The sequence below is a fragment of the Sylvia atricapilla genome, chromosome 9 (genome assembly GCF_009819655.1).
Source record: "Sylvia atricapilla isolate bSylAtr1 chromosome 9, bSylAtr1.pri, whole genome shotgun sequence".
Taxonomy (NCBI): Eukaryota; Metazoa; Chordata; class Aves; order Passeriformes; family Sylviidae; genus Sylvia; species Sylvia atricapilla.
Window position 1 is genome coordinate 26,662,554 of NC_089148.1, and position 22,043 is coordinate 26,684,596.

The 22,043-nt window shown below is 45.4% G+C and overlaps 1 protein-coding gene across 13 annotated transcripts in view; it reads right to left on the reverse strand.

Moving 5' to 3' along the window:
* The window catches only part of NFIA (nuclear factor I A), a 250,775-nt gene that overhangs the window by 213,194 nt on the left and 15,538 nt on the right, over positions 1-22,043 (reverse strand). Inside the window, exon 3 of one of the 13 annotated variants that reach the window (XM_066325398.1) lies at positions 18,092-18,201. The exons of the other annotated variants lie outside the window; for them this stretch is intronic. Coding sequence (XP_066181495.1) covers positions 18,188-18,201 — 14 coding nt within the window. The 3' untranslated portion in view covers positions 18,092-18,187. Of the gene's footprint in view, positions 1-18,091; positions 18,202-22,043 lie in introns of those variants that run through there. 13 annotated transcript variants of the gene reach the window in all.

Below are 22,043 nucleotides of genomic sequence, written 5' to 3' on the forward strand. Positions count from 1 at the left end.
CTGGTTGATCCCAAAGTCCACCCAGCTCCTGGTGTTAATCTGCCCTTTGCCAAAGCCAGAGCTGCCCGCTTTTATACTGCTGGGCTCTTTACAAACCCACTGGTGATTGCTTTCCCAAGGCATCTACTGGGTTGCATATAATTCCTCTAATTAAATGTAAAGGAGAGATGGTTTGGTGGAGCACCATTCCATCATTTTCCCTCCCGCTTCACGCTGTGGACTTTAATGAGGACCTAAAACACCATCTTGACTTGGCTTTAGTTTCAGGCCAGATGAGCTTTGCTTGTTAAGACGGTCTTTGCTTGTCAGGAAAAATAGCTTTATTAAGGTCATGTAATGCGGAGGGTTTGATTAAAGCTAATCAAGGAAGAAAACCAGACCGAGCGGTGCGAATCAAACTTACTGCGGCATGTTTAACATAACTTCACCTCCTCTATCTGTTGAAAGCAGACAGAAGTGAGATCAGGTTACCCAGAAGAATGCCTGAGCTGGGGGAGCGCGTAGAGAGTCGTACAACATCGTGTAGTGCCGTACAACATCCTAGAGCACCCTACAACATTGTGTAGCACTGCACATTTACTGCGCTGTACCACCCTGTGTAGCACTGTGAAATGTCTTGTAACTCCGTACAACATCGTGTAGCACTGTGCAATATCCTACAGCACCCTACAACATTGTGTAGCACTGTAGGTAGTGTAGCACTGTACATTTACAGCACTGTACCACCCTGTGTAGCACTGTGAAATGTCCTGTAACTCTGTACAACACTGTGTAGCACTGTACAACATCCTACAACACCCTACAACACCCTACAACACCCTACAACACTGCGTAGCGCTGTAGGAAATGTAGAACTGTCCACTGTACAGAACTGCACAACCCCACACAGCCCCACACAGCACTGTATAGCACCATACAGCACTGCACGGTGCTATATAGCCCGTGTATGGGGCCTCAGAGCATAATTTAGCAGTTAATTGTGCAGTGCTGCACAGCACCTCAGAGCAACACACAGCAGGGTACAGCACTGCAGAGCACTGCACAGCTCTCTCAGTGCCATACAGCACTGTCTGGCCTCACATAGCACCACACAGCTCTGCACAGCACCATGCACGTGCAGCTTAACCCACGCAGGGCTTCCTGGAAATGACCCGGCCAACTCCAGCCCTGCTCCCAATCCTCGTTAGCCTGGCTCTCCCAGCACAGGGTAATTGCTACACGGTGGAGTAGAGGCAGCCAGGCTGCCCTGGAATGATCACTGTGCCAGCTGCTAATCCAGAGGGGTTCTACACCTAAATAATGGGGCATGACACTGAGGGCTGTGCTCCCTACAGAAAGAGACCCCATCCCTGAGGTTCCTCTGGGCTGTTTGTCAAGGGGATGAGAGTTTTACAGAAAACGCAGGGGTGTTTTTCAAATCCAAAGGGCTGTCCCATCACTGAGACTCATTATGGAGGCGCCTCCATTTTGGATTTACTGGATATATTTTTCCATATTTTCCTCTAGGGATCCACAGCTGGGAGCTTGCCCTGCTTTCTCCATGCACACCAACCACTGAGATCCTTGCTTTTACTTTTACTTTGTCTTTGCTATGAGGTGTCAACAAATGCAGTTAGGGCAGTCGAGAAAATCATTTGGGAGAGACAGGGAAAAAAACAAACTAGGAGCTGGTTCATAATTTGTAGATTTTCTGAGAAACCTACAGCTCCGGTCAGCCAGCAGCCAAACACCATCAGCCAGGCCCTGGAGCTCCTCTCACTGCAAAATATCCATGCTTTGGAGAACAGGAGTGAACTCGAGCCCTCCGCACACAAAGAGACCGAGGGACATTGTCCCACCTGGTGGGGTCTGGGTCCTGCTGAAGTGTCCCCCAGCTGCCAAAAGTAAAACTGCCAATCCAATCGCCTCCGCTTTTTGGTTTTCTCCTGAGCCCCTGGGTGGAAGGAAAACGCTGACGGATGTTTGAGACGCGAGCGGATTAATCTGCAAGGTACAAGCTCTCACAAGCAAAAGCAATTAAACCTGGGCTTTTTGTTGTTGGATTGTTGTTTTTTTTTCAAGAGAGAAGTTAGAAATTCAACACTGTGGAAGGGGCTTTTTAAGGATAATTTTCTCCAGAGAAGTTCAGGAACTCCAAACATACACAGGGATATCCTGCTTGGGACAAGGCTCAGCATTAAAAAAACACAGTCTAAACAAAAACGTGGGACTACTCCCCTGCTCCAGCTCCGCCGCTCGGCGAAGGATGGACAGGAAATTACCAGCAGTGGCATGGGGGCTGCTGCCAAGAGCCAGCGCGGAAACAAAAGACCCTCTATTGTGTAGGAAAACCTGACATCCATCCCCTCTGCTATACTCTGAACTCCCATAAACCTTTCCTGTGAGATATGATTTATGGGAGCTTTCCATATTTCCAGTGCCCTGCATTGTGCCCCCTTCAGCACACGCAAGTGGGATCTGCATCGACACCAAGTTTCACACCACTGGCAGCCTTGAAAGCCTGGATTTCTCCTGATTTTTTCTCCTCCTCCTTCTCCTGCAGCCACCCCACAAACTGCTATTAAGAAAGTAAATGAGATATTTGCCCTGTCGCGAGGCAGCAGCAGCCCCGCATTGCACAAAGGGCTCGATTTGCTCCATTATTCTCTCCTCCTTCAGCACAAAATAAGGGGATTTTTTTTTTGGTAAAACAGTAATATTTTATATTTCCCCATTTCTTTTCGAAGCTATACACTGTAATTGACTAACGGGTCACTCTCAATTAATTATATTTAACAAGTAGAAGCTGCAGAGCAACGCTCCCTCCCCCAAATTATGTCCTTTGGTTATTTAAATAGGTGCAAGTAGAGGGATGGGAGAAGGAACAAGTCGGTAAAGTATCAGCTGTGGAAGTTTGTTGGGAACTTTCCAAAACCCTACATCTGCTTGGCAACAGCTCAGAAAGGGATATGGTTACTCTTTTAACAGTAACACAGCTTTCCCAGGCTACAATATATGAAAAACAGCTTACCCCGGAGCAGGGAAGGGCCAAGAGAGAGCTGCAAAACCCCCTCTGGCCCCACCGTGGGACCCCATCACCTCCCCAGAGCCAGTCAGGGACCAGGAAAAATGTTCTTGGATGTGGGAGCCCCCTCAAACCCCTCTCCAGCACCCTGGGGTGGGCTATGCAGCCACGAACAACTTGGGGCTGGAGAGGGGGCTCCTGCTCCAACTTTTTCGGGGAGAATCACAGCACGGCTCTTGTCAGCATAAGCCTTCGTTCACCACAAACAACACATCTAAAGGCACTGTTTATAATTATAGCATTAATTGATCTCTCATTTATTTTTTTTTCCAGCTGCTAATTAGAGAGATAATATCTCGGGTGCTTTACAAGCGTTAGAAGACTTCAGCTCGCATGGAGATACTTCTGCCGAGGAAAGCAGAGGTGGATGGAGCAGGGAGCAATCGCTCCGCAAAGAGAAATGATTTACCACAGTTGGGTGCATTTTTTATATTTTAATTAATCTCGCTTTAGTCCAAAAAAACCCAAAAAGCACAAAAACAAACAAACAAAAAAACTCCCAGAAAAACAAACCAGGAAGAACAACTTCCCGCAGCCTGTTCTGCGATACGAGGGCAGGGAGGCATTAGGAAGATTTAGTGCCTCTGCCGGGTCAGGAAAACACGGGAGAAAAAATCAGAAAGTAAAAACAATAGCGTAGGAGAAAGGGGGAGAGCGTTTGACACAGGATAAGCCACCCCTCCACAGCACCGAGAGTGTGATGGGGCCGTCCCGTCTCTCCCGCCCCAGGAGGGGTCTGCAGGGAGCATCCCAGTGCCCCGACACCCAACCCAGAGGCCACGGGCTCGGCACGCTGCCGTGGCTCCTCCGAGGGCCGGGATCTCTGCCGGGGCGGAGGGAACACGCGTTGAGATGTAGTTTTACAACTAGGTGAAAGTTCCCGCAGCGGCAGGACGCGCGGCTGGCACTGCCTGGTGTGACCCATTTCTCAAATAATTACAGCCTGAGTCACAAACCTGTTAAGACCCAATTAACAAAAATGTTATGCATCAGTGATGCATGTTTTGTCCAGAACTTTTAATTCCACAGTTTTTCCAAGTAAATTCTCTCTCTTTATTTTCTAGTCATTAAATCCCCTCCCCTGGGTGCGAGCGGTTGCCTTCCCATTGTGTTGCGAAAGGGTTAGCGGGCCAAGAAGTCAGAAGGAAAAGGGTGTCATTACTTTTTGACACTTTGTGGCGGGCGAAAAAAATTCAGGGGGAAAAAAAAAATTAGAAAAAAACGCTTGCTGCTCCCAAAGCCGGCACAAAGCCCTGGAAATACCCCAGGGAGGGTGAGGGGTCAGGCTGTGCTCAGCCGGGGGGCAATGGTGGGGAAGGGCCTGGCTCTGTCCTGGCCTGTGCAGACGAGGGGAGGCAGTGGAGAGGATTTTATTTGGCAGATGGGTGCAGCTATTGAGCTTATGCAGTAGTGGGTTTTTGGCTGCCCGAGTGGGTAGCCTGTTGTTTACTGTTTATGGATTTGTCAGTTTTAATTATTGTGAAGTGCCCAGATGCTCTGGCGGCCAGTGCCATAAGCATTTAGGGAGCAAATATATAACGAACTGCACTTGAAAACATCTCTGCTTCCTTCCAGCCCTCTCCTGCCCGGCTCCCGGGACACCCCACGGCACCAAACACCGGCTTCTCCTGGGTGCGCCGTGGCCGTGCAGGGCTGCAGGGCATGCAAGTGCTCCCACTGTTCCAGGGCTGTCCTGTGTAATTCCACCTTGGAGCTGCAGCTCCATCAGCACCATCCCTGCAGTGAACACAGGCTGCCAGTATCAGGGGCCCCCTGGATCGGTGTTTCTCCGTTCCTACCCCACTGCAGGCCCCGGGCATGCAAATCTGGAAGCAGATCTGCTTCCTTGCACCTTTTTTTTTTTTTTTTTTTTTCTTTTACCGTCCATCTTTTTAAGGTTATTGGACTCTGTTTTCTATAACGAGGTTACGTGCATGGCAAATAGCATAAATGCATCCCAGACGGGGCCGGTGAGGAATGCTCCCCCCGGTCACACATGCACTTTTCATCTGCAGTCGTGGGGCTGCGAGTGGCCGTCTCCAGGAGTGCCGTAGCCCGCTCCTTCCTGACTCCATTGTAATCCATATTCCTCCTCCCTACGCGAAATGCTGCGCTAGATAAATTCCACTGTATTTCAGAAAGTTTTCCACAGCTCCCTAAGTGTTTCCATATGACACTGGGCTCTACAGGTAACTTGAGTTAAAGCCATTCCTTAAGCAAAACTCCCTGTAAAATTTTCCACTATCTCAGCAGTACTCTATGTGCTGTCATTAAAGCAGAGCACATATATTTCAGAGCAGGATTTGCTGCGATGTTGGATTGCTTAGTGTGCCCCAATTAAGTTTTTTTTTTTTTTTTTTTTTTTTTTTTTTTTTTTTTTTTTAATGAAAACCTCCTCGCTCAGGTCCTTCGCCTGTTCATTCACTGAGGTCCTTTTTAAGGGGGAAGATGCAGCTTTCTGAGCCATGCAGGGCGCAGGCTCAGGCTGGGAGCGGCGTGGATAATGCCAGCCTTGTTCCCGCTGCCTTTTCACTCTGTTCCCAACCCTCCTTTTTTCCACCCATTTCCCCAGGAACGGCAGCGAACCCTAAATTGCAACCACCTGCTCCATACATCATCCCCGGGCCTGGCAAGCTCGAAACAGCAGCGATGCTCAGCACTCCTGCAGGGAATTGCTCCCCAAAACGCTCAGCCCCAGTCCCCAAGGACGGCAGCAAAACAACTGCACGCATAAAAGAGTTTAATTTACCAACAGGCTTATGCCGAAAGAGTGCCTCCTGTTCTCCAGGAAGCTCTCAGCAATGATGGACAATCTCCAAAGCAAAGGCAAAATGCATAATTTCAGAGCAAAGATCCCCAAGGATGGAGGAAAAACCCTGAGCTGTGCAAACAGGATCGCAGTGCCCTGTGCATGAGGCGACTGCAAAACATCTGGCTGGATTCTGGCGAGAGAGAGAATCCAAGATGGCAGGAAAGATTAATGATTTTGTAACTTCTTCTGGTTTCAATGAACTTTTCTCTGGTTATAATCAAGGTTTTCAATGGCAGATTGGCTGCACGCTGGGCAGTGGTGAGTTGAGGTGGGGTGCTCCATCTTTGGGAATGACAGAAGCACTCAGCCAGAAACCCGACTTGTAACCATCCTGTGGAGCCCGTTACGCCCAAATGGCTGTTTTGCCACTGGTTTAATTAATAAGCCATATTATTGGTTAATTTTATACTGTCCTGAACTTTTGTCAAGGAAAATTTGGTTAATTTTACAGTGAGTGGACTTGATGCAGCAGAAATAATGAATAAATAACTTTTTTAAAGGTATGGACTCACGGCTTTGTTTTGTTTTGTGTAAACCCTCTGGTTTTATTACACAAATAATGTCTATTATTGACAGGCTCCTTTACAGACAAAGCATCCCCCCTCATCTTCAAACTTCTTTTTAAAAATCTCCTAAACACCCTCCTCCCACCCCAGGCTTTTACACATGCAAATACACCCCTAAACAGTTTTAATGCTATTTTTTCCCCTCATCTATCTCCCTGCTTTCCAGATGGACCACCAGCTTCCCACCATTGCCAGCAACAGCTTGCGTATTGTTTGTTTAAAACAAAGATGACGCATTAAATATCATACACGACGTGAGGAGAGGGGCTAAGGATGGTACTCTGGAACCAAAAGCCAGTCCAGCATGGCGTTCCAAAGGCTGGGATGTGCAAAAGGATCCAGGATCTGGCCATCCTCTGCCTTTGGGGAAGGAGCTTCCCTTCCCGCCTCGAGGATCCGCTGCCTCCAGAGAGAGTTAAACTTGTGCGAACGCTCTCCAAATTATACAGGCTAACCAACAATTATGTCATTTCATTCAAACATTCATTCACCCGTCATGTGCCCAGATTAAACAGTAACACTTTGTTTGAAACATTCTGCTGAAATTAGCAGACCAGAGTTGCCTTCACCTATATTTAAGCACTCAGCCCCGCGCCGAACGTAGCCTCGCCTGAACTCCGGCGGGTTTAGGCAAGTTTAGCACTTTTATCTGAATCAAAGCCGTGCTTTTGTGTGCTGCACGCATATTAGATTTTAGGTTAGGTTATTAGATGGGTAGCAGCAGCTCTATGCAGATATAGTGATAGGGATATGGAGCTGTGAAGATTTACAGGAAAAATTACAGGCATTTGGGAAGAATGTAAAAACCTGAAAAAAGATTATGAACTCGAGAAGGGGTTTATGTTCACTTATGGCGCCCCCAAAAGTAGTTTCAAGCTGTGATAAGAGGAAACAATGCAAAAAAGCTGTAATTGTGATGGACCAGAAAAAGCAGAATCTCACTGTAGGGCTTGAAGTTTTGCACTGTTTGCTTTTTTAAGGACAATAACCTGAGACATGGATTTTCTGAGATACAGGTTTTAATCACTGTACTTTGCTTGAAAGCAGAATTGCAACCACAGCAGCAGCTCTCTGCTGCAGGCTCGTCCATGACCTCCCAGCCGTGGGACACCCGCACCCCTCACTGCCAGCACGTGTCACACAAGGAGCTCCAGGATGCCCAAGGCTGGCATTAATGCTAAAATCTGCAGTGCTACCAACATCTCCAAGATGCCAGTTTGCTGCCATCAGCTTTGTGTGACAGGAGAGAATAGCAGGCAGATTGCGTATCTAATGAGCCACACATACTGAAAATCCACAGCAATCTCTGGAATACATGTGGATTTGTCTAAAACTTTAAAATATGGCCTGGATGGTGTCCTGACTGCCAAAACCACAATGAATTCACTGTTACTGTCACTAATCTCCATGTATGTTACATATGGTTGACATTTTTCTTTAACTCTCATATTTTTTGCATGTGTGCGTACATAAATAAGGTAGGAGGGAGGCGAGGAGCAGGCAGACAAACAAACAACCGGCTGGGATGCACAACGTTCCCATTAGGCATTGGGAAATTAGTCCAAAGTGTGTTATACAGATCTGCAGGCCCCCAAACAGCACGTTTTTGAGCGTAGGTGAAGTCTAGGTCCAGCCTGGGAAGCCAGATGTGCCTTCTTGGCCTTATGGTGAAGTGTTCCTCCCAAAGTTGGAAGGGATACTCTGAGTCCTGCTGAATCCAGTGGGAATCTTGAGGCATTTTAATATGATACGGGGCAATTCATCCCCTTTGTGTGTTTCTTCAGGTTATTAATTCAGAATATTTATAGAATCACAGAATGCTTCAGGTCAGGAGAGATCTTAAACCCTTCCAGTTCCAACACCCTGCCATGGGCAGGGACACCTTCCACTATCTCAGGTTGCTCCAAGCCCTGTCCAGCCTAGCCTTGGACACTTCCAGGGATCCAGGGACAGACACAGCTTCTCTGGGCAGCCTGTGCCAGAGCCTCTCCACCCTCATAGCCAAGGATTCCTTCCCGATATCCCATCTAACTCTGCCCTCTGGCAGTGGGAAGCCATTGCCCTTGTCTGGACCCTCCAGGCCATTGTCCTAAGTCCCTCTCCAGCTTTCTTGGAGCCCCTTGAGGCCCTTGAAAGAGCTCTTAGATCCCCCTGGGACCTTCTCTCCTCCAGGCTGAACACCCCCAGCTCTGCCAGCCTGGCTCCAGAGCAGAGGAGCTCCAGCCATTTAATACTCACTTCATCTTAAAGGATTTGATATTCATATGATATATGCTGCCTTGACCACCTGATCAGAATATGAACCCTTGCAGAAAAAGGAATAAATCCCCTTTTCCTAGCAATGCAGTATTACATGGCATGCTGGCAGAAGAGTTGTATGTGAACTAAGAAATTATATTTCATGCATTCCTTTTACTTTCTAGGCAAATTTATGCCAGATTTTATTCCACTACAATGTTACGAGTGGTGATGCTTATCTCTGTTTCCGTGCACTTCTACCAAACAGTAGGTCAGCTGAAAACTTTGTTTACTGCCTGAGGAGAAGCAAATAGTAGTCATACATGGTTGGCAGGGGCTCACGGTATGATATATTCACTGCTGTTATATGGCTCATCATATAATTTAAGTCTACTATAAACAGTCTATTTATGATACACATCCCGTTTGGACATGCAAATTCCTTGGCTTGTAAAAACAGCATTACAGTGATGGGTATGTTCCTTCTACAACCTAGTGCTCACTGTTGGTAAGCTTAATAATGAAGTGAACGTAGTTCTAGAAGAGGAGAAGACCCCTCTTAATTTCTACTTGAAATAAACTCAAAATCTCACACTAGGTATTTCTTTGGTGGCTATTTCCTAGGAGATCTACTTGCTCCCCTCTCCCTTTTTTCCAAGCCTGTTCCTAACAGGCTGTTTTCTCAGGATATCCTAGAGCACTTGGCTTTTCTTCTTTGTTAAAGCTATGACCTCTCAGATGATGCTGCAGCTCTACTCAAACACAGAGAACAGCTCAGGCAAGGGCTCTAGGGATGGGTGAAAAATTCTGCAGTCAAAAAAAGCAGACAGTCCCACCCTGCTGAGGTCTCCAGGACTGTCACATCAGGGACCCTCCCTGATGTTCCTCTCTTTCATCATATCATGTCTGTGACAGCTCCCACCCCTATTTTGGGAAGAACAAACCCTGAGCCCTAATGAGCCTCAATGCTGTGCATGAGCCTTCTCTTCCTAGTCTGCCTGAGAGACCGTTTTTGGGTTTCATTTGCCTCCTTTCCACTTGCCATTCAGATTTTGCAGAGGACACTCCAGCGGCCGTCCAGCACAGACCAAGGAACAATCCACCGGTTTGTGTGCTGCACCACAGTTTGGACAAAGAGGCTGCAACCACATGTGTTAAAGCCAAAGATACTGATTTTTTTATTAAAAAACCCTGATTTTTTCTAAAAAAACCTTTTATAACTGTTTTTTTTAAAAAAACTTTTCAAGAGTTCTAGGTTGTCTAAAGCAAACATTTCTCATAAAAGTTATGTGGTAACATTCTATGTGCATGCCCGGGGAGATAAAATTTCAAAGTATTTCTAAAACCCTACCAGGTTGGATCCTATCACTCAATCCTCAAAATTATCCTTCTTCCATGACTTTAAACAGACTTTTTAAAGGGATGTGTCAGTAGCAAAAGGCATTGGGGATCTCTGGGCTTTCTGCAGGTGCATGTGGAGGCGCGGGAGGAATGGCCCCGGCCCCGTCCGCCAGAGAAAGCACTGCCGTGTTCCTGAGAACAAGGACAGCATTATCCCGGGCACAGCGTCCATCCCAGCAGATGGGCAGCGGGGGAGAGGGTGTCATCCACTCTCATTTTTGAATATATCAGGCAGTTTTATAGATTGCTACATTTAAGTAAGTTCCTACATCGCTGTTGCGTGCTCTGATCTAGGCTGGTAAATGACTTCTGCAAGCCAAGAACAATGGTAATGGTGACAGACATCAATATCTGTGCCGTGCCTGGGCTGGGCACAGCAGCAACACACACACAGTGTCTGCGCTCCAGAAATTTTAATATCATCAGCAGACAAATAGAAAGAAGAAAAGAAACAGCGGCGCTCCCACTCGCGCTCCTGACAAACTGTGCTGTTGCAGAACCAGTTAAATAGTTTGCCCAAGGCCACAAAGAAAGGCTGTGGCAGAGCTGGAAGGGCACCCAACCTCTGCACATTTCCAGCCACGTGCACCAGGCCAGTGCTTTCTCCTAGCAAAGATTAACATATTCAATACTCCTCTGAGTACTTCTGAATAATTGTAACCACCACTTACTTTCATCTGAGTGGCTGTGAAAAGCTACATCATCCTTTGGTTTAATTTCTTTCCCCCAAGAAGAATTGCATTTGAAAAGAGCACGAGCAAGTCTGGACCTGCTAATTACACTACAGTACCAGGACAGAAAAAAAATCATATAAAGGTATTCCTGACGTTATATATGCTCATGTCAGTCACGGCCTCTAAAGAGCCAGAAAAAATCGACTGCAACTTGTTCAAAGTAGACCTTACAAAAACACAGCTGGTCTCTGACTAGTTGTAGGTATTTTGTGGCTGTTTCATGACTACTATAGTGGTTAAAATCTGTCACAGTGGAGGTCCAAAAAAAAGCTGGTTTCCTCTTTGCAGGACTGGGCTCATCTTAAAAAAAAAAGTGATGAGAAAAGCATGAGCGAGGGATGGCTGTGAGAGTAACAAACTCACTCCAAACTTGCCCCCTTCTCCCCGTCCATGCTGGAGCCCACATGAAAATTGATTTTGTCAGCCAGAAAACAGGGCTGCGTTCAGCCTTCACCAGCCCGTATGTTCCAACGCTCAAAGACAACCCACACTATTCATTAAATATCAGCAAAAAAAAAATTATGGCAGGTATATGCATAATTTAAATCATTTAATGCATGCAATTTATGCCAAATAACAAAGAAAAATACTGCATGATGCCAGTTCTGATTAATGTGATCAAACTTCACATTTCTTTGGAGCTTCTCCTAATGAAGGGCAAGTAGAAATTTTCCCTCACTAACAAATTCCCAGCTCCAGCTTCACTTTCTAGTGCTTTTCCTTGTAGCACACATCATTCTTTTTGCTGAGCAACTACATTCACTCCTATTAGGCAGCTATTAATTACTGGGCCCTAATGGCAAGGTGACAGTGCATTGCATTGCCACCAAGAAGTGCAGACCAGAAAGTTCACCAAGAACCGAGCTTGGAATAAAAATGAGGTTTTCTATCCTCATCTTCTCCTTCTTGAGTGAATTGTGCATGGGAAGGATGCCCATGCCCAAATGGCACGAGCAGACCTGGGGTTGGAAAATCGGTCCCTGGCCGTTTAGGATGGCTGAAGGAATTGCTCTGTGCAGTGCCTGACCTGCGCAGCTGGATTAGGATTGCTGTTGACAGGCATCCCAGGGAGAAGGGGAATAAGAAACAAAGAGGCAGGGAAACCCGAAGGTCCTCTGGAAAGGAGGGAAGGAAGCGGACTATCCTCTTCTCACTGCATTTGGAAACAGATGTTCTCAATATCCCCAGCTCCGAAGGGTAGGAAGTGGTAAGCACAACTCGGGGACCGCGGGTACTCTTGGCAAACTGCGCCAGCTTGTTTTTTTTAACTTTCTGCAGGACTAAAATGAATAGTGGTTTTAGTGGCATTTGAATCTGTCCATGGCATGTTCCTATCTGCTTCTGAGATCTGCTTCCTCCAAGAGCCCTGGAGGAAGAGCCCAGCTGAGGGAGCAGCGAGCTGGTTTCACAATGTGTGAAACTCAAGAAGGGTATCCGAAAACCCGCACCTCAAATTGAGCCCTTCCACATTTCCAGAGCAGATGTTACAGGGACCAACAGACTCGTGTGCCTCTATTCATCCCCTACAAGCACTTTCCTCTTTAAAGGCATCTGGGGTCTGTTCTGCCATCGCCGTGCCGGGATTTATGTACGTCGCTCCCATTAGTGTTAATGGTAGTTAGACACATACAGCCATTCCTCTCACACTTCAGGAAGAGAACAGAGCCTTATGGGTGAAAAGTTTGCCATTAAGGATTCTTAATACAATGGAAACATTCTGTCTCTTTTAATTGTAATTTACATCTAAGTGTAACCGCTCTGGGTTGGGAAAACCAGGATTCAGTCCAATTCAATTATGCAATTCTTGCCACCTGGTAAGCCTTGTTATTTTATAAAGAGTACTGTAGTAGAACTGGCAGATTCATTCATGTTCAGAGCGTAAGCGCCCTACACTGTGTAATCACTAGCTCATAAAGGAGAGCGCCACACGAAAGTCAACCGCTCAATTATAACGCAATCTTTAAAAAGGAATATGCAAAACCACGAGGCGAGATTCCTCTTTGGTTCAGCTGGTTTACAATTACAAGTTCACTGGGGTCTTTGCTTTGCAAAGCCTTCCAGCACAGGTTCAGCCTCGAGTTAAACCTGAACTCAACGCAGGGCTCCGGCACAGCTCAATCGATCGGCACCTACTTGCAGACGCCGGCGGATAATCTCCATCCAGAGGGCATTGCTGGGAGGGGATGCTAAATCACAGGCCTGCAGGAAGGGTTTTATTGGGCTAATGCACATTCACTCTGACTTAGCTAATGAAGCTGCAACAAGATAATACAGGAAAGAAAAATATGGCCCCGGTGACTGGGAACGCTTTCATTAGCACCCGCACACGGGCACCTGACAGCCCATCAAAACCCCGTGCCACCCTCCATCCCTACAGGCTAACGAGCTTTCCTCACATCCCACCCTGCTAAAGCCTCTCAGCATCACAGCACTGACCGCCCCTTATCAATGGCAGAGGCACAGAAAATGTAATTTTTCCTAGTAGACAGTATATAGGTATAGAAAAAGCCGATGGAAGAGTTTTAACCTACACAGGGTAGCAGCCATTCAAGCAGAAAATTCCCCTTGCCTTCATCAGCTTTGGCCAAGCCTCATCCATCCTCTCTGCCTGCTGCAGGCATTGACCAGGATTCGGATGTTCAAAGGACGTGGATCAGAGGGCAGGACAAAGACTCACCTACAAGCAGCAGAAGCTTCTCTAAACCCACTCCCTAAAACCATAACTGGAAGGTTAATTGTGTTTTTACTAAATAAATAAATCTGAAGTTTGGATTGCAGTTCTCTCTCTGTATTTTCTGTATTCCAAGCTAAGGGCCAAAATTTGCAGCAGCCTCAGAAAGTTTGGAAACACTTGGAAGGACCCAGGTGGACTGGCCAGCTCTGCCATGGCAGGGACAGAGGGTGTCTGCTCATCAAGGCTATTGTCACTGCTGTCATTTGGCCTCTTCACACCATTCCACAGTTCAGGATGAGAATTTTCAGCCCATACTGGATGTCTGCTCCCAGCCGGAGCAGACTAAGCCAAGGTTTGCTCGTGTGTGCAAAGGAGAGGGAGAGGGAGACAGAGCCAGGGTTTACTAATTCCAGAAATACTCCAGGAGCTCCCCACCTGACAACTCTGCACCTCTGACAACAACAGTGGGATGTTTTGAAATCTCACACCTTGTAAATAGGAGAAGCACAGCCCAATCATAAAAATGTAAAGTATTAATTAATAGTATAACTTCAGTTTGTATTCCAGCTCCGACATAATGAACCTGCCAATTTTGATTGCAAAGTGAAAACTCATCTCTTTATTTTGGACAAATAGGGTTAAGCTTCTTAAGCAATTCTTTGTTGTTTTGACTTCAACAATTTATGCAAATGAGATGTTAATTAGGGTAATTGTAACTTAAATTATGCTTGTGTAAACCTCTCCATTGGTAGGAAAGTGTGGGAATCCAGACAACTGGTATTTAAAGCAGCTGTACTAACTCACTTCTGAAAGCAAAGCATACCAAGATCACTTTCATGTCTTTACAATTTGTTTTTATGAGGTGATAACATTTTTACAAATACCATCATTTTTGCTTTTTTATATTGTAAGTGACAGTCTGACATTTTACAACTGGCTTATTGAAAACAAGAATTGAGCACTCTCGCTGTAACGGACATTAACTGCTCAATAGAGATTCACATGCTAATGAGGTGAGAGGGGCTCCAGAAAGTTTTGATAAATGCGACACACACTCTAACTAGCAGTGAATGTGAGTTGACAAAGAACATCTACACCAGGGTTCAATAAAATGTAACCCTTTAAATTAATCATACTGGCAGTATTTAATAGAATGCACAACAATCTCTTTTCTGATGGCTATAAAGCAGAAGAAATGCAAAGTCTCGACAAATGAAAGTTCCCACATTTCCCTCTTCACACTGCTACTTCCATTCGAACTCCGACAATTGGTAAAAAAAGGTAGTTACTGTAAATAACAAAGTAGGAGGTTTAATTGTTTCCTTCTTTTAAAGCAGGATGCTTTTCTTCACATTTATTTGTCTGGATTCTATTGAGCAAATACGCCGACTCGAAAGATTGATCATAAAAAGCATCACCGGTTGCGCTCGGAAGGAAGTTTAAGGATACAGTCGGAAGGAAGTTTAAGGATACCGTACAGCAAAGAGAGGCTTAAATGACCAGCTTTCTGCTGGGCCTTTTTTCAGCCCAACTTGGCAATTTTTTTTCCTTTCACTAAATATAGCTCGAAGGAAAATACGCCACAGCAGTTAATCAGAAGCAGAAAGCAAAGTTCAGAGGCTTCGTTCACACCGAACTCCCCAGACTTTGCTGAGATTTGCTCCAGTGAGAGGCAAAGCTGGAACTTGAGCGCCAGCATCCAAGCAGAGGAGCTGGAAAATTTTTCATCCCAGTTGTCTTACGAGTTTATTTTTTATTTTTCTGTCCTGCCAGTCCTGACCCAATGACACCAGCCATTACATACATGTGAGCTTGCGAGACCTAAGGAAATAAAACTATTGGAAGGCCGATCGCCTCCACACATTACACTAAGGCGTTATTTCTTCCTAAAGTGACAATCCTTAATACCCTTTTTGGGTTTAGCCCGTTTTAATCTTGGCAGGAAGTGTAAATCTGTGCGCTCAGCAGCATCACAGCCTTGCTGGCTGTCAAAATTTTGCCTCCGCCAATGCTTAAGAGGTATTCTTGTCATTTCACTGGGGTAGGAGACTTCTCTGTCTGACATACAAGATCTCCCCAAGTAGTACAACTTGCCAAAATGCCGGCACACATACCCTGCTCGCTGCTTTTCGTTTCGGTAACTCAGACTTCCTCTCTCAGCAGCTGCTGGAGGGCTCTATGCAACACAAGGAGGGAGAGAAAAAGAAAATATCCACAAACGAACCCCCAAAAAAAAGCCCTCCACCCATCCCGCCTTTGCCTTTGGACTCTGAGCACACTCCAGCACATGCTGAAGTGCTCGGCAGCGAGCGCTCGGGCCCTGAGCCTGTGTATCCCAACACGTGGCCGTGCTCCCCGAGAGGCGTCGGGGCTGCTCGGCTCCGCTCCGCGCAGAAATGGTGAGCCTGGAAAAGCGAGCTGAGGAAGGCGTGCTGCAGCTCCGGAATGGCCATTTAGCCAAATTGCATACCTGTGCTGTGTCAGCTATATGGTAGATTCATCTCATTCCATTGGTCTAATGGATAGCAATTGAATTTAATTAGCAAAACTACTTTGACTTAGTCTCATACTGTGCTGAATGTAATGAAATCTTTCTCCTCTCTCTCTCTCTCTCTCTCCCCCCCTCTTTTTTTTCCCTCAAATAAAGAATGTCCTTAACTGCATTCCACCGTTAGAACATTAAAAGCTATATATGTTACTCTTAAGGACAGAGTACAGCCATCCCCTTTCACAGGCTTTAGATTTAGTTATTGTATTACATAACATAAAATAATTAAAAAGATACTTCGATAGTTACACACAGTATAAATTCAATTACCGCGATGTCTCCATTAAAAGCACTTTTATAGTATGAATAAAATGCAAATCCTCTTTAGAGATCGATACCAGAAACATAATTCTATGCTTCATCCTGAGAAGGAAGTTAGCCTTAATAAATCATCCTCTTAGATTAAAAAAAAAGAAAAACGTTTCAAAGATTTGTATTTGAAGGTAATTCTCTGAAGCAGACATCCTGGTGTTATTTCTGCCGGACTCATTTTTTAGCAGTGAGGTTCATGGGCTGCACCTCCTGATTCCATAGAGCCCCTGCCAAGGAGAAGGACGCCGAAGAGAAGAAAAGCCCCGGCCACGCGCTCTGGCGCCGTGGCTCTGCTGGGATTTATTGAAACGCCCCAAATCCAGCCGCAAGAACTTTGCAGCAACTTGTCCCCCCCCTAAAATAAAAGTGTAATGCAATTCCTCCAGATGAGTTTGGAGAGAATGTTCCTACCAAGCCTAACTTTTGCCTGGCTGGGCACAGCGAGACAAGTTCCTATGATTGATTATCGTGGTATCTCTGGATCTCTGACTTTGAACCATAACCTTTTTTGCACACAATGACAGTTGGGACCTACCATTTGCCATCTGTAGAGATGGTGGGGGAGAAAAGGACTTAGCTTACATTAATCAACCAATTAAGAAGAGACTTAAACAAAACACTAAAGCATAATAAAAACCTGACTGCTTAATAGCTTTCTACTCTTAATAGTTGCCTTCCTGTAGTCTGCTGATGAGAGTAGCATCACTTTGCCCTGGTCCCTGTCAGGGACAGGGTTCTGGCTCTGGGGCTGAGCTCTACCTGATCTCGAATGGAGCTGAGGGTCCTCTGTGCTGGGCAAGACCAAGACCCCTACAGCAAAAGAAAAATAAAAAATAGAAAAGTTTGGAAACACAAGTTGTAAATCACAGCCATACAACGTAGCTGGGCTCTCCTATTACTGCGACTATTAAGAGAATTATTTTAGTGAGTGCAAAATTAGTAACTAATCAAAGACACAAATCACTGCTGCAGAAAGAATTAACCTTTTCTTTCAAAGCTTGGGGCAGGGGTCCCCAGGGTTCCCAGATATTTTGTTACTGCCCTCCCCTCATGGCTGGCAGCACATCCTGAAGGAGAGACTGAAATAGCTGAATAACAGAGAGCGGACTCCGCACTCGGCTGCTCCGATGAGGCTCCGGAGGGAGGAGGTCCAGAACCCAGTCCCAACAGCTCAGAGCCTAATTCCGCTCTCAGGGACGGTGAGTTAAACCACTCTTGTGCAAGATGGCAGAGAAATCTGGCTTTTTATCAGGGGGTTAAGCAGACACCTTGTGCAATACATGCTCTGCACTGCGGCGAAGACGGAGAGGGACTTCCACATTTCTTGTTTGCATCTGCAGCTGATGAGGTTGCAAGGCCAAGACTAACAAACTTAGACCCAAGAGGCACCACAGCAGCATCTTGAACATCTGCTTGTTTCTCTTGCCTCTAGGTACCCACCAGTGCAGCTCTTAGGAGAGCTCTTGGATCCTCCACTTAGTGATGCTCTAGGAGACCACGCACTCAGACTGATAAAAAAATAACACATTTATTGGAAGGAATCATCTCTTAATCCAGGCATTTCATACATGCCTGGGTACTTCTAAATCATCCCTCCACTGTGTCCTGCAAATGTAGCAGAGTGTGTTCTTGATAAGAGATGAAGTGTATTTATGTCAAGGTGTACAAAAACACATTAAATGACTCAAGATGCGAGCAGCCAAGAAAACGTACAGTGTTACTGCAATGAACATGTTTTTTATGATATTTAATAACTGAAATTTGGAACAAATTTGCAGAGGCTGGCCAAGATGGTCTCTTCATCCTCGCGCTTTACATCTCTTTGTCTATTGTTCTTTTTAATATATTGCATCTGTAAAAAAAATTTGCAACCTACTTTATACAATTTCTACACTGAAGTCCCAAGTAATCTATCAAGTTGTCATACATTTTCTTCATACTAAACCTTTTTAAAATCTTTCATTTTTTCTAAGTTTCAAGAAAATGCAGAAGAATATTGGCTTGGCCCAAAAGGCAGCACAGTGAAACATGTCATTTGTCAAATCTGGTAACAAGAGGAGTTTGTGATACTGTGTCAGGAGAAGAAATAATCCCCGAAGTGGCATGTTGAAGTTTCGGAAGGTTTGTAAATCAAAAAAATTCAGACCATCAATAAACTCATAATCAATGAAAAAACCTGGAAAAATTCCCTGTGAGCTGGTTCTGGTTACGGAGGTTTGGTGAGCTCCCTTTCTGTGGCACTTCAAGCCACCCAAGACAGGGATCTGAGGTTGCCGCTGGTCTGTGTCCCCAGCCGAAGGGACAATGACATGGCCGGGGCTCATGGGGTGGCCGGACACCCGTCTGGGTCATGGAAAAGCACAGCATTACCAAAGACTATTTATTATTAAGGAAAATGCTTTCATCTGTTGATGGCACCCAGAAACAATGAGCAGGAACACGAAGCAACGGGTGGGTGAGAGGGAAGGCGAAGGGAAACCGGGAATTATTTCAGCTGGAAACTGAATGACATGCTGGGAGGAGGGGGATTATTGTGCCCGTTAGTTCAAAAACTCTCCATGCCGAGGTTTGCAGCATTTGAGTGACCATCTCTGCAACAGTGTGCAGAAATACACAGATATTGCCTTAATGTCCATCAGCCCCCGATAAATGAGCTCCATAAGGGATGGGATAAAGCTCTAAGGATGGGAAGATGATGACCCCTTCTCATCTGAACTACAGGGAAAGAATTTTTCTCCAACTCTTCCTCTATCTCTCTTCCCTTTATTGCCTACTCCAAAACAGAGTCCTTGCATCCCCTGGGAGCCTCAGTAACTCTCAGATACCACGGCTGGGCACTCATCACAGGGTGCCACCACCTTTGGGCTTGTAAGATAATATAAAGTAAAGGCAAAATGTCAAGTGCTTTGCCTTCCATGGTTTCAAAATGCCAAAACCTCTGTCCCTGGACCCAGCTCACGCGTCAACCCCACTTCTTGCAAAACAAAGAAATCTGTTTAGGCTCCAGGAAATCCCATGTGTTACCGTACTAATTTGAGCCCAACTGCATTTGTGGTATTGTCAGGTCTTTAGGACGATCCCATGCCCATTCCCAATGTAGGAAAAAACCCGTGTGCTTAATTATCTTCTTTAATAATTCCATGGTATGTGATTTATTAAACAGGCTCCTTATTTGTAAACAAAATCTGAGGCACAAATGTGCGGCAATAGTCGCACTTCCTGGCGAAATAAGAGGCAGACAAAGAGCCCTAATGATGCACCAAAAATGCTCACCAAAAGTGTACTCTTTAAAAAGATCACCAATTTAATGCTTTTTGTATTTCATTTATCAGCCATGTAGTCATCATTCCCCTCCCTACCACCATCTGTACACACTTTCCCAATAGACCATCACAGCTGTCCCGTTTCTCACACAAACAGTACCTTTTATATGCTTCCCAACTGTTTTTAATAACTGTTCTGTGCACAGCACTGTACTTCCTTTGTTTTCTTTTTTCCCCCTTTTTTTAAAAAAAATGTGAAAAAGAGATATAAGCCAAACAAACAGGTCATCGTCACAATCAGTGGAGGAAGGTAATTAAAATGTTAAAAGCCTCCATGGCCACTGACCCATCCTCGAGCCATGCCAGCAGCCCCAGCACAGAGCTGCAAAGTTCCCTGGAGAAGTTGCTAAGGTAGACAACACTTGTTCAAGAAAACCACGTACATGAGCAACACTGTTTGAGAAATCCCTCATCGCTTTTAATGAGGAAATATTATTAATATTAAATACTGCTTCTGCAACCAGAGAAAGTTTTTCGAGGCTTTCAAAGTCCATTTATCAGCTCCAAGGCATCGCTGCCCTGTATTCTGGAACCGTGTGGACAGAAGTGTCCCATTTTCTTTTCAAACTCTGACTCATTTCACTCTTTCCAAATGCCCTGTGTATCCTGAATTTGCATCACGGGTGCTCCTGCCTTCCCTCCAGTCACCCCTGGAACTGCTGGAGCCCCAGACAAACTGGGATGAACTGCACAAACTCAGGATGAAGGCACAGTGCAGCCAAGGTAACTCAGCCCCAAGCCTGGGCAAACAAAGCCGCTTGCAAAGGGCAAAACTGGGAAGAGATCCAGCCAGGAATGGGGAGAAAAGCAACAATTCCTTAGCGATCCATCTCATGGAAACCTACCCTACCAACAGGACATTCAGGAATGAAACTCTCTGCGTTTGTTTTTGTCCAGGGCCATGTCCACAGCGAACTTCAGCAGGCTGCAGGGAGAAAGGGGCACACAAAAAATCCCTGCCTCTGCACCATACAGGACCACAGCAGGTTAACCCAGCTCTGGGATGGGACAGGGACATTGCTCATACCATACAGACAGACAGCTTCACACCCTGGGGCTGCTCACTGTGAGACACACCTCACTCTTCTCTGGGAGAGTTTATTACTAAAGACCACGCACATGGAAAACAACTGGTCCGCTCAGTTCTCACCGTGATTTTGCCCTCCAGCTTTTGACTGAAAAAGAAACAATGTCCATGCTTAAAGTGGAAGTTGAGCACATTATTCTAAATCACGCTTATATATCTAGGTTGGAAAGAACAGACACCTTGAAGGTGCACTTCTGAGACAAGTGTGTACCCCTAAATAGCACCGAGCTCCAATGCTGGGTGTTTGTAACTGCATTTGTCTGGGAAGAATCTAAATCAGAACCATTGAAGGTGATGTCCTTCTCTAAGAAAAAGAAATAAAAAGCATCTTGACCAGAAAAATCCCAGTCTTAACTGACTGCTGTGTTTTTTTCCCAACTTTTCCAGAAACACCCAACCTCCACCCGCTGCAAGGGTTCGGCTGCTACCGAGGCTGGTGCTGCCCCAGCCAGGCAAACTGTTTGTGAAAGTTTCACATAAAATTATGCAGGATTTACTTTTTAGATAAGCAACAACTACTTTTCTCTTTTTGACACAAAACCCGAACGTAAATAGGTTTGTTGGCTATTTTTAATGAAGTCCTTGTGGCGTCAGGAAAAGTCCTCATCACCACACAATAAAAGCATTGCAGTGGCTATCCTCCCTAAAAGCATCCCAACAATAGCTGGGCTTGAGAAAAGCATCCCAATACAAAGAATTCATTCTTCTGATTTACTTGAAACTACTTGGCCTCAAAAGAAAAAAACAAAAACAACCAAACCTGAATTAAATTTAAATTTTACCCTGTTTCCAGCATCACTCTGGGATTTGGCCGTTTTCTTCTAGATCAAATTAAAACCTTATTAGGTAAAAAGATCAGACAAATTTCAAGTGAATACCCTTAGGATGAAATCTGATTGACAATGTATTTTTGCTTTAAAATCTTCCAAGTGAGTGTCTATATTGACAATAAATGTATCAACTATCTAACTTGTCTTTTGATACTCTTACGGGAGTGCATCCCCGTTCGCTCAGCGCATTACAAGGTATTTTAAACACAAAAATGGTGATTTAACCAGACGCGATGTTTATTACAAAGCTCAAGCAGCTCATTATCTGTCCCTCACGCACAAGATTAAAGTGGTAGGTGCAGAAAAACACAGAAAGAGGCTGTCCCAACACTTTTCATTTAGCTCTTCACCCCTTGTTTCTCCTGAAGCCTTCGGCAAACTGTGCACAGAGCCTGGATTTGCCCCGAAAATTTCCCCTTGCCAGGGGCTTTCCGGAGTTTAGCTGTAAGGAGAT